This window comes from Aotus nancymaae, unplaced genomic scaffold (genome assembly GCF_030222135.1).
Source record: "Aotus nancymaae isolate 86718 unplaced genomic scaffold, 86718_ANA_hifiasm-v0.15.2.pri h1tg000014l, whole genome shotgun sequence".
In the NCBI taxonomy this organism is placed as follows: Eukaryota; Metazoa; Chordata; class Mammalia; order Primates; family Aotidae; genus Aotus; species Aotus nancymaae.
In genome coordinates this window covers 101,179,299-101,192,746 of record NW_026988425.1, presented here as the reverse complement: position 1 = coordinate 101,192,746, position 13,448 = coordinate 101,179,299, and the positions used below count along the sequence as shown (strand labels likewise).

Below are 13,448 nucleotides of genomic sequence, written 5' to 3'. Positions count from 1 at the left end.
GGTAATAGAGAAAGAGAGGCAGAAAAACTATCACATAATCAGAAAACTCTAAATATAGCAATCAAGATTAGTTCATTTTCCACAATGGTTGAACTAATTTACACTCCCACCAACAGTGTAAAGTGTTCCTATTTCTCCACATCCTCTCCAGCATCTGTTTTTGTCTCCAGATTTTTTAATGATCGCCATTCTAACTGGCATGAGATGGTATCTCAATGTGGTTTTGATTTGCATTTCTCTAATAACCAGTGATGATGAGCATTTTTTTCATATTTTTGTTGGCCTCATATGTGTCTTCTTTTGAAAAGCGTCTGTTCATATCATTTGCCCATTTTTGATTGGGTTTGTTTTTTCCTTGTAAATCAACTTTAGTTCTTTGTAGATTCTGGATATTACCCCTTTGTCAGATGGGTAGACCGCGAAAATTTTTTCCCATTCCGTTTAGACTGAAACAACATAATAAATTTCAGTAAGCCTCTGAGGGCATTCAATATTAAAGCAAAATAAAAGCAATAATACTTATAATAATGATCAAAAGTCATCAGGGAAAGGTTGGATTTAATATTTTTCTTTAATCATATGTATATATATTCATAAAAGATTTGTATCAGACCTAGTAAAATTATGTTTTTAAATACCATGGAGATACAGGTTTCAGTTGTTGACAGAATTCACTTACGTGGAATAGTTCATATACTGACTATCAGATAAAGAAAACATTACTGTATTAAGATTCAAGATCATTCTCAAGAAAGCTACATTTCAACCACTGGCTCCAACTTCCTTATTAATTAATTAAAAATAAGTAAGTAAATAACACATAATGCTTTCCTGTTTATTGAACTCTGCCTTACATATAATCTCATTTAATCCAAATGAAAGTTTACAACATGGAGCCCTACCTCAGAATCTGTCCCAACCACTTTCGAAACACAAGTCTAGTGGGAACAGAAAAAACAATCAGCTTCTTATCACTGCCTTGAGCATGTTACATCAAAGCTGAATTTAATAAAAAGTCTTTCCTCTCCTTATCACTTTCTTCTGTTTTATCCTTTGCTTCTTTTTCCTGCACATTTCCCTCATTCTCTTCTTTTCTTCCTGGTTAGTTTTCCATTCACCTCTCTTCTCACACCTTCAATCATTCACTTAAACAAGTGTTTATTTAGCACATTCCATCAGACACTCTGTTAGACAGTAGGGATATAATAATAAGTTTGCCCTCAGGAAGCATACATTCTACTAGACAGATATCAAAGAAGAAAAGACAAATAATTTAGAAAAATAAAAGTGTACGGGGAAGCCAAGAGCAGTGGCTCACACCTGCAACCCCAACGCTTTGGGAGGTTGAGTGGGGTGGATCACTTGAGGTCAGGGGCTCGAGACCAGCTTGGCCAACATGGTGAAACTTCATCCCTACTAAAAATACCAAGCGTGGTGGCAGGCAACTGTAATCCCAGCTACTCAAGAGGCTGAGGCAGGAGAATCGCTTTAACCTGAGAAGTGGAAGTTGCAGTGAGGTGCGATTGTGCCACAGCACTCTAGCCTGGGCAACAGAGCAAGACTTTGTCTCAAATAAATATACATATACACATCTGTCTCAAAAAGAGAGAAAAAAAAAAAATATATATATATATATATATATGGGGAAAGTGTTTCCCCTTTCTTATCATTATCCCCTTTAAAAAAACAAAAACAAAAAACCTGTACTGTGTGAATTAAGTAAAGAGAAAAACATTAATTATAGTTCATGTATAGATAACATAATACATGTAAGAATAGTTCACAAATTTCAAAGTACAATGTTTACTATCATGTTATTACATGTTTCCTATACAAATGTAATAGTAACAGTTTAAATGAGAACACATAGATACAGGGAGGGGAACAACACACTGGGGTCTCGACGGGGAGGGCAATGGGGTGAGGAAGTGCATCAGGATACATAACTTATGCATGGAAGACTTAAGATCCAGGTGATGGGTCGATAAGTGCAGCAAACCGCCATGGCACACATTTACCTATATAACAAACCTGCACGTACTGCACATGTATCCGGAACTAAACTAAAATAAAATATAGTAACAGTTCAAACGGGTTATTCTTTACATTTTTAATTAGTTATTGTAACATTATAATATAAAGCAGTTAAAAGTTATAGCATGGTACTGGTACCAAAACAGAGATATAGATCAATGGAACAGAACAGGGACAACGCCACACATCTACAACCACCTGATCTTTGACAAACCTGACAAAAACAAGCAATGGGAAAAGGATTCCCTATTTAACAAATGGTGTTGGGAAAACTGGCTAGCCATATGCAGAAAGCTGAAACTGGATCCCTTCCTTACACCTTATACATAAATTAACTCAAGATGGATTAAAGATTTAAATGTAAGACCCAAAAATATAAAAACCCTAGAAGAAAACTGAGGCAAAACCATTCAGGACATAGGCATAGGCAAGGACTTCATGCCTAAAACACCAAAAGCAATGGCAACAAAAGCCAAAATTGAAAAATGGGATCTAATTAAACTTAAGAGCTTCTGCACAGCAAAAGAGACAATCATTAGAGTGAACCGGCAACCAACAGAATGGGAAAAAATTTTTGCAATCTACTCATCTGACAAAGGGATAACAGAATCTACAAAGAACTTAAACAAATTTACAAAAAAAAAAAAAAAATCGAAAAGTAGGTAAAAGTTATGAACAGACACTTCTCAAAAGGAAACATTTATGCAGCCAACAAACACATGAAAAAAAAGCTCTCATCATCACTGGTCATTAGAGAAATGCAAATCAAAACTACATTGAGATACCACTTCATGCCAGTTAGAATGGCCATCATTAAAAAATCAGGAGACAATCAATAGAGGCTGGAGAGGATGTGGAGAAATAAGAACACTTTTACACTGTTGGTGGGAGTGTAAATTAGTTCAACCATTATGGAAGACAGTCTGGCAATTCCTCAAGGATCTAGAAAAAGAAATTCCATTTGACCCAGCAATCCCATTACTGGGTATATACCCAAAGAATTATAAATCATTCCATTATAAAGACACATGCACACGTATGTTTATTGCAGCACTGTTCACAATAGCAAAGATTTGGAACCAACACAAATGTCCATCAATAATAGACTGGATAAAGAAAATGCGGCACATATGTACAATGGAATACTATGCAGCCATAAAAAAGGATGAGTTAATGTCCTTTTCTGGGACATGAATGAAGCTGGAAAACATCATTCTCAGCAAACTAACACAAGAACAGAAAACCAAACATGGCATCTTCTCACTTGTAAGTGAGAGTTCAACAATGACAACACATGGACACAGGAAGGCTAACATCAAACATCAAGGCCTGTTGGGGGTTGGGGGGCTAGGGGAGAGATAGCATTAGGAGCAATACCTAATGTAGATGACGGGGTGATGGATGCAGTCAACCACATGGCACATGTATACCTATGTAACAAATCTGCACATTCTGCACATGTACCCAGAACTAAAGTATAATAAAAAAGCAAAGTCATTAAAATGACCCTGCCTGGAAAAAGTTCATAAAATGACATAATACTTAACATTTATTGAGTACCAAGCATAGTTTTAAGCACTTTATAAATAAGCACTTAAATTTATGTAATTCTTACAACACCCTTATTGTCTCCACTTACATAGGAAAAACTGAGGCAGAGAGGTTAAGCCTCTTGTCCAAGGTCACAGAACTGGTAAGTGGGAAAAGCTAATAATAAGAGTCCAGACAGCTTAAAACCTGAATTCACACCCTTAACACCTAACATCCTGTCTTAATAATTACACATCCTAGAATCCATCCTATATATATGCTTCAACAAGTATACAAAGATATAAATACAAGAATGTTTATTATATAATCACAATAAACAAAGGTAAATGTATCATGATGCTAATGACGCTTAATTCTCAGGTGCCTCACTTGCATCACCCCTTCCAAGACTCTATACTTAATTTTGCATTTGTAAGTTTGTATAGATTTTCTTAAAGATGTTCCCCTCATTCCAATTTCATAAGCTTAGAGTCCAACAAAACCTAGCTCTAACTCTGGCAATGGAAAAAACTAGAAATAACCTAAATGCCTGTCAATAAATAACAAAATTAAAGAAATTATGTTATATACAAGTAGTAAAACACTGTACACATTAAGAAGATTTAATACCTGTTAAAAAAAAGAGGATGATGTAAAGGAATATGCATAAAATAACTCTTGCTAACACAGAAGAAAACAACTGACACACATATAGATGCTTGTATATACATGCTGGAAAAATACATACACTTTTTTCATGAGTTAAGTCTGGAAGACAGTAATGTTGGCCAACAAAAAGAAAGGAAAATTTGGATTTTTATTGTCTACTCTTTTGTAAGATTTTACAGATTTTATCATCTGCATGCATTAGTTAGGTAATTTTTAAAGATTTAAACGTATTAAAAGATACAAAGGCAGCCAGGCATGTTGGCTCACACTGTAATCTCAGCACTCTGGGAGGCTGCAGCAGGTGGATCACTTAATGTCAGAAGTTCGAGACTAGCCTGGCCAACATGGTGAAACCCCAGCTCTACTAAAAATACAAAGAATTAGCCAAGCATGGTGGTGCACACCTACAGTCCCAACTACTCATAAACCTGAGGATAGGAAAGTCACTTGAAACTGGGAGGTGGAGGTTGCAGTGAGCCAAGATTGTGTTACTGCATGCCAGCCTGGGCAACAGAGCAAGATTCCATCTCAAAGAGAAAAAAAAAAAAAAGACACAAAGTCCTAAAACCTTTATTGTGGATAATAAAAAGTTTCCAATACTTATCCAACACTTTTTATATCATAATCATGTGATGTCATGATCTAAATCTTAAAACACTCTTAAAGGGACCAAACTTTCAATTTCCTAAAAAAGTATGACTTGACAAACAAATCATCTTAACTTTTATTTCTTACATTAAATTTGCAATGCTGTAACTTTAAGTGTGATATCTGGGTTAATTTTAAAAACAGATGGAAGAGGCTGAGGCAGGAGAATTGCCTGAACCCAGGAGGCGGAGGTTGCGGTGAGCCGCGATCGCGCCATTGCACTCCAGCCTGGGTAACAAGAGCGAAACTCCGTCTCAAAAAAAAAAAAAAAAAAAAAAAACCACCAGATGGAATTTACAGGTTCCTGAAGTAACTTTTCTGACAACTCTTTTTCTCTATTGCTGCAATATACATTGAAAACAAACTGTTCCTTGCCATCTCTTTCTTAAAATATAATTGCAAGAGCATAGGATTTTATGTATGACATTCTACACTGTGACACAAATCTTTATGAGCTTTGCTCAAGAGTAAACAGAAGATAGCTTCTACAAGCAAAAGTTATGAGTTTATGTTAAATATAGTCACCTCCTTATACCCACTTAATCTACCTCCAATCCAACAAATCCATCTGCTTTCTTCCACACAACTTTGTTTCCTTTAATCAAATGGTCCTTCCAACATGTCACCTAACTTCAATAATTTATATTTTTCCAACTCTTTGCAACTCACTCCAAAAGTATTCCCCTAACACACCCTGAGAAAATTCTAATACTGTATATGTTCAACCAGAGATCAAACTTGAGCTAATACTATAAATAAGAACAGATTTGGTAAAACCAAGGTTCTATGTAAGAGGTGAAGGAGTGAGTAGTGGAATATTTGACACCTCATAAAATACAAGGTTGATTCAGATAGTTGGAGGAGTTAAACTGGTATCATCCTCTACAACAGGAGTCAGTAACCATTTTCTCATAAAAGCGCAGACAGTAAATATTTTAGACTTTGCCACCAAGAGGCAAAAGCAAGCACGGTATATAGGTATTTATATTACAAAATAGAAAAAAAAAATTCACGAATATTTTGCTGGCAAATTCAAAATATAGTAATAACTGGGTATATGTTATTATAATGCCAGTCTCCTAATGAGAAGAATGAAAATCTTTTGATGGCCATAATAGTTCCCATCACTGCAGTTCAAAGTTAGTGTTTATAATCAAAATCAACTGTAAATATTCACCTGCTAATGCAGATATTTAATAAGATTTTATGTCTTTCATATTTGTAAATGTCATTTTCACACAGACTGGTACCGACAAATACCAACATCAATCCACGAGCATAAAATTTTAATTAAGAATATTCAGTGCTTAGCAGGCATGGTGCAACTGCATAATAAACACAATGTTTTTTCACCTAATTCAATAACAAAATCATCCACACTCTGCTGTGCTTAAAAGTGCCACATTTGAAATCCATTTTTTCTTCTTCTTTTGACACTATAGGCATGAATTCATAATAAAAATAAGATGCCACAGTACACTGATACATGTGGTACTCGAAACGCTGTTGAGTTATAACTGTGCCACTGTTATTTGTATATTGCCAAGCAGCAGTGTGAAGTGATGAGTGTAACACATATGGTCTTTGGCACAACTTCTTGGCTCTGCCACTGTAGCAGGAAATCACTCACAGACAGCAGGTAAATGAATGAGCATGGCTGTGCCCCAATAAAACTTTATTTATGTACTCTGATATTTAAATATCATGTAATTTTTGTGTGTCACAAAATATAATTCTTCCTTTGATTTTTTTCCAACCATTTAAAATACAAACAGCATTCTTAGCTTGTGGGCTGCACAAAAAATAGACAGCTAGCTGGATTTGCCTCCTGGGCTATAGTTTGCTGACTCATGCCCTACAAGATCCAAGAGAATCACTTTTCCACATAAAGAATTACCATTCTTCAATTGAGAGATCCTATTTATATTCTATTATAAAAGCTAAGCATGTTATGATTTTAAATTTTAAGAAATGTACTGGAAAGCATAAGGCCTGAGACTAGATTATGGTTTAGAATACAAGACTATACATTTTACACAATCATGGTATTCAAATATATCTCCTACTGACAGGTACTAACAACTTATAATAAAGAGACCACATTTGAAACCAGAAAACAGATTCAACAAAATAACTAAATAGGATCTTAATTATTTACCATTTTATAAACATTAATCAAAATTCCTTCATTTGCAGGCAAGTTAATGTTTATACTATTTTGGAATAACCTGCTATCTCTAATTTGTCATACTTACTGATGAGTTGATTCAAAACTCCATTTAAGTTTGCAATAGGTCACAATTAGATGACTCATCTATCCATAATGACAAAAAGCACACAGCAGATACTTAAATATATTCTTCTAATGTTCAAAATTGTGTAGACTTTAGTTTTTCAAGTAATTTGATAAACTAAAATTACTGAGTCCCAAATTAGTCAATTAAATAGTAATTAGATGAGAAGAAATATTTGCACATATATTTTTAATCAATAGATGATTAAAAATAAGCACAAAAACCCTTTCAGCATTTGGCAGAATAGATGCAAAAAAAGAGGCAGATGGGAGCTAGGTGTTAGTAGGGAAGGAGAGAGATTATATTATAGATAATAGACAAAAAGAAACCAACTTCAGATTTAAGCCTGAAAATAGTGTAGCCTAAAAGCATGTGTGATGCGAAGTACACAGCCTCGAGTGTCCAGTACTAGAAGTTATCTGAAGCTAAGAAATACCCTTAGACCAGATGGTAAGATGCCATCTAAAAACTTTCCTATAAATAGGAAATAATCCTACACATAACTCAGTTTAACTCTCTTATGTATTTAGACCTTGATATATATGGTTGGTAGATAGATAATGAAATCACGATAAAATGCTTTGTGGTACATATTCAGATGGGTAAAGGTGGTAACTTTATCATGTACATGTCATGTTATTAGATTTCCATTACAGAAGAGTTAAGTAATCTGTCCAGTTTCACAAACATAATTTGCCAAATTATACTCCAAAAATGTTATAACAACTTACATATTTAGCAACACTTTATAAGAGGGGTTATCTATCTGTACTTTATACAACACTGGGTATTATTCAATTATTTTATCTTTGCTAATCTGGTAAGTGAAATAGCCTATTTCTTTTTAATTTATATTTAATTGTCAATGAAGAATATCTTTTCCAAGTACTACTGGTAATTTGCATTTCTTTTTCCAGGAACTAACTGTTCATTTGTTTCTTTCACTATGAAAATAATATTACAACACAATCTACAACTAAATTAACAATATTAATGCCTTCAGGAAAGAAAGTATGTTTAACTTTAAAGCACTAATATGTTTAAAAAAGAAAGATTTTCCTAAGTCTTAAATTACATTCAAAAAATACATACAGTTTTAATAGTATTACTTTATGTTTATTTGAAAGTGCTAACAGAGATACTGAGTAACTCTCTGGGAATAAAATTCTTGAAGAAACCCTAATCTTAAACTCATATCCTGAATACAGACACTGTTCAGTGAAATGTAACTAAAGTTTTATCTCAGTAAAATGTGAGCAATTAAACCTTCTATCACATTATCAAAGATTTATTATCTTTAATTTATTGCATTTTTGTTTATTGCTTCATTACTATAATTAAGAAACAATGATTTATGACCACAACTAATTTTTCTCTCATTAGACCATAGAAAGCTATAAAACAAATTCTTCTTTAGTCACAAATTCTCTGATTTTACATTAGCTTATAACAGGTAGCTATTTTTAATTTTACTACATTATATTCCAATATCTATATACTCATTCTTTTTTATTAAAACACATTAATCAATTTCAGTGTAAACTCCTTGAAGGTATTAACTCTTACAACCTTAGACATACAGAAAACATACTGGATGAATAAATTAGTAAGTTATTTGAGAGCAATATCATGACAACAAAAAAATCCAGGAGTAATCTATACCACATTCCTTCATCAGCAGCACATGAATTGAGAAATGAAATGTCTCACTGAACAAGAACTGAGAAACTCTGCTATCCATTTTGTACCATACATTCAACTCTATTGTTTAGAGCAGAGTCTCTCAACCTTGACACTACTGATATTTTCACCAGATAATTCTTTGTTTGGGGAGGCCGTCCTATACACTGTAGGATGTTCAGCAGCATCTATACCTAATGTCTCCAGATACTGTCAAATGTCCTTTGGAGCATAAAATCACCCCAGACAAGGACTACTGGTTTAGAGATAGCTGACATTGCAAATATCAATGGTCAGAAACCTAGTGAAAGTGAGATCCCTATGTAGGACATGAAAAACTTAGGAACAGCTTCAAAAATCCCAATAAGGCTGCTAGAAAAAAACTCTGTAATGCAGGGTACTCCCATGCCTCCATTGCTCTCATCAGTAGTTAATAATCAGTATACCATAATTATTAAGCCTTCATCTTGTACATGTGATTTGTGGACAAACATTTGTTAGTTTCTTCAATCCTATCTAGCCAGGTTTAAAGAATCCAAACACCTGACTGGGCATGGTGGCTCACGGCTGTAATCCCAGCACTTCGGGAGGCTGAGGCGAGTGGATCACTTGAAGTCAGGAATTTGAGATCAGCCTAGCCAACAGGGCAAAACCCCATCACTACAAAAAATACAAAAATTAGCCAAGCATGGTGGCACATGCCTGTAATCCCAGCTACTTGGGAGGCTGAGGCCCAGGAATCACTTGAACTGGGAGGCAGAGGTTACAGGGGGTAGAGATAGCACCACTGTACTCCAGCCTGGGCAACAGAGAAAGACCTCATCTCAAAAGTAAAATGAAATAAAATGAAACAAAAAAAAAGATTCCAAACCCCTTTCCAAGAGCCAGTCCAAGTTTCCTAACTTAGCTAATTACCTGTACCACTACAATGTTACTGAACAACAGAAAGGAAATTGTTCAATTATATTAGGACATTTGGCTAAGTCATATAAGGTAAAATTCTAACAGGTGATATGACATAACATGTGTAATACTGAAGAGCAATGAGTACATAATCATTTATAGTTGTGGTTCTGTCACGAAGATAAACACATGCAATGTTTGTTAATAAATATATTTCCTTGTGTTTCGCCCAAACAAAATCAGGAGATAGGTTAAATATTTAGAAGTACATGTTATGTTTTCTAAATTCAAATGTTTTAGAATGTTTATGTTTTCTAAATTCAAAAATGTACTACTAATTGCCTTCAATGCTTGAAAAAAACTAAAACCACATTGAGACTTCTCAAAATTCCTTTAATATTTTATGCAAAAAAAAACAAAGTGAAGAAAGAATTGATTTGATAGCCTATAACAGAAGACATCCCTGCAGCATCAAGAGAAAATAATTCAATTAAAAGTCATTTTTTTTGTACTAAATGCTCCAACAACAATAACTCACTTATCTCTAACAGCAGATAACCTAATTTCCAAAATAGTTCTTCCAATACATTGTGAAGATGAAATGACATTTAAAAATATATATAAATTCTGAAAAGCATGAAGCATTATTGTAATGTCAAATATTAACAACAATTGGGCAAATGAATGTAACATCACACAAAACTTTCAACTTCAGAATTATCAAAAGTAGTAATGAAAATGAGTAAAATTAACATATGTCTCAAAACATGTCACTCTGACTCCAAACATTAACTTTTCATTACTTGTAAAAATAACTGAAATTTTAAATCTGATAGAGTACAACTATAAAGCAATAATAATACTAGTATTTAAACTGTTCATATTTTATAAATACTTACATTCCTTGCAAACTCTCTGCTGTTAAATTATTCCACATGATCTCATTTGCCTGAAGATTTTCACTTTCTTCCAATAAAGAAGTATCAAACTCTAGTTCTTGTTCTTTAGCAGCTGTTGTTCTATCAAAGCATGCCAAATAATTTTGATCATTATAAATACAGTATCATAATATATCTTAGTATACACTGAAGGCAGAATATTTGTCTTTATCCAAATTATGTTAACAAAGTAAGCACAAATAGTATAAATCAAACTAAATGCTGGGTTTCAAGGCTGTGTAACTTGAGACTTAAGTTTCCTTATTAGTAGAATTCAGGTATTAACCTGCTTTATTCCAGTCACAATTGTAATAAGTATATAATAAAATGCCATGGAAGAGTATCTGGTGCATCATAAAGTTTAATATAAAGTCATCACATTATTATATAAGCATTAGGAAGAAAATATAATTTCATGGATTAAATATGGATTTATGGATTTAAGCATGGCTTAAATATAGAGTAACAACTAACAAATTTTTACATATCAGAAACTATTTATACATTATATAATCATCACTGACAAAAAAACTTTAAATGAAAAGTAGACAAATTAATCTGAAATATTCTATGTCTTGATATGATCTTAAATATTTCCTATTTTTGTTTGTGGTTAACTATTACATGAATGAAAAACAAAACTGTCACAAATCCTTAAAGAGGAATAAAAATGTCATACCTGTGAACATCTATGAAATTATTATATTCTGTACTAGGATCTATCTGTTCAACCGACATTTGAATTTCTTTATGGACATTCACTATTTCTTCTGTGACAAGACTAGTTATCTGGCTGTATTCATCAAATATACCTTTCCTGAAAACAAAAATAAAATTTTACAGCATTTTAAAGTTTTATCAAGAGAAATACCATCTCAAAAAGGATTGAGAACAATAAGCATAAGAAATGTAATATGGTTGTTTCCTGTACCACCTTATTTCATACCTGGAGAGTAAAGTGGAAGGATTATATAAATGTACAGATTAGCAATTTATATTTGATGTAATAAAATAATTACAAATGATCTAGAGTAAGGCATTACCTTTTCAAACATGTATTTGATTGGTCCAAAATGAAGGGTCAGAGCGGATAACTTTCTATGTCTAAATATTCTCATATAAATTTTGGGTTGTATAACATGGAACTCTGATCAACTCCTGACTCTTTAATGTTCCTTTCCAGTGTCAGCCACTTCCTCTCATGCTCTACCTGTCTGGTTCTTCCCTGCTCCTCGGGGACTCTGCTCTTTTTTGTATACTTAGTTCAACCGGTTCTATACCTTGAATGGCATCTAAATTTCTTCTCTTGACCTCCAGCCAGTAGCAAAAATGCCATCAAAGTTATTAGCCTGGTCTAATAAATGCAAAAGAGAAAAAACTATTTGCTGCAAAGACCAGATTCCTACTTAAAAATGCTATATTGTAAAAATATGCCATTGGTTAGTAGTGGCCTTAACAGCAAGTGTAGACAGACGAGCTTATCCTGCATATGCTGAAATAAATATAAAGCATGGTTTGTTTTTCTTTCCCACAATCATTACTTAAAAAAGTATCCTTACAAAAGCTCCTTTATTGTGAAATATTCTCTCAATTACTTTACTTTAAATAGGAAAATATCATTTGGGGGAAAAATGAGATTTAAACTGCTTCAGGCAATGCTAGTTTCAAATAATTAGAGAAATCTCCTGAAAGACACAATTTAAAGAAAAGAAGAGGCAGAAAAATTTAATACAGATTTAGTCAATAACTCTGGGATTATAATCTCATAAGCAAGAGTACTGAATGTTGTTAATATAAATGAGCCTATCCAAATAATTCTTTTAAAGCAATACAGTAAACAGTCGTAATGTAGAGATCATTAACATTTGCCTTTAATACAAACAAGGAAAAATGAAAAAAATCTCCTAATATTATATGAATGGGTATTTGTTTCATGAGATTCAACTGAGGTGATATAACCATGCTTGAATTTTTAAAATTCTAAATCTAAAATGTTACAAAGTAGAGATAACGTACTGTGGGAAACTATTATATGGCTCAAAAAGATATTCCAGTGATGATGAAGATACTATTATTGAAAATATATGTGAACAGTTTAAAAATATGTTTATTAATAAATGAAAGTAGGAAAGGAAATATTTCTAAATCAATAGTACATACATTAGAGATAAGTAAATTTATGAATCAAATATTTAAGTAGACATTTCACTATTTTATCAACACTAAAAAGTTTACATATTAAAATTAACTTAAAACATTTTATCTTCTTAATGTGAATACAGAGGATAACCTAAAATTCAGTCTTACCTACACACAAGTATATACTACCTAATTATCTTTACCTTCACCTAAGGAGAAGTAAAAGTCAGTCAAGCAGACTCTGGAAGGCAGCAAAGACAAATTTGTTCTTATAACTTCAGAGGCTGTGGAAGTCAGTAGCCCAAAAAACACTATACTATCCCTAATCTGAAATATTTGTATGTAAATGGAATAATGTAACACAATGATAGCTAGTTGTACTAAATCTATCATGGCACCAGGGAGCACTTCAAAGAAAACAATGCTAGTCTTTGCCCGTGTCTTCACAAGGCCTTCTCTGTCTCTCTGTGTCCTTCCTCTCGTCTTCTTATAAGGATTCCAGTCATTGGATTTAGGACCTACTGTAAATCCAGAATGATTTCATCTTGAGATTCTTGATTAAATACATCTGCAAAGACCCTATTTCCAAATAAGGTCACATTCTGAGATTCTG

At 33.2% G+C, this 13,448-nt stretch overlaps 1 protein-coding gene across 6 annotated transcripts in view; it reads right to left on the bottom strand.

Moving 5' to 3' along the window:
• Positions 1-13,448, bottom strand: part of FER (FER tyrosine kinase) — a 520,940-nt gene that overhangs the window by 366,508 nt on the left and 140,984 nt on the right. For all 6 annotated transcript variants that reach the window (XM_012459750.2, XM_012459791.2, XM_012459801.3 and 3 more), the window contains 2 exons: positions 11,376-11,513; positions 10,658-10,777 (listed from right to left, as the gene is read on the bottom strand). In XM_012459750.2, coding sequence (XP_012315173.2) covers positions 10,658-10,777; positions 11,376-11,513 — 258 coding nt within the window. The remainder of the gene's footprint in view (positions 1-10,657; positions 10,778-11,375; positions 11,514-13,448) is intronic.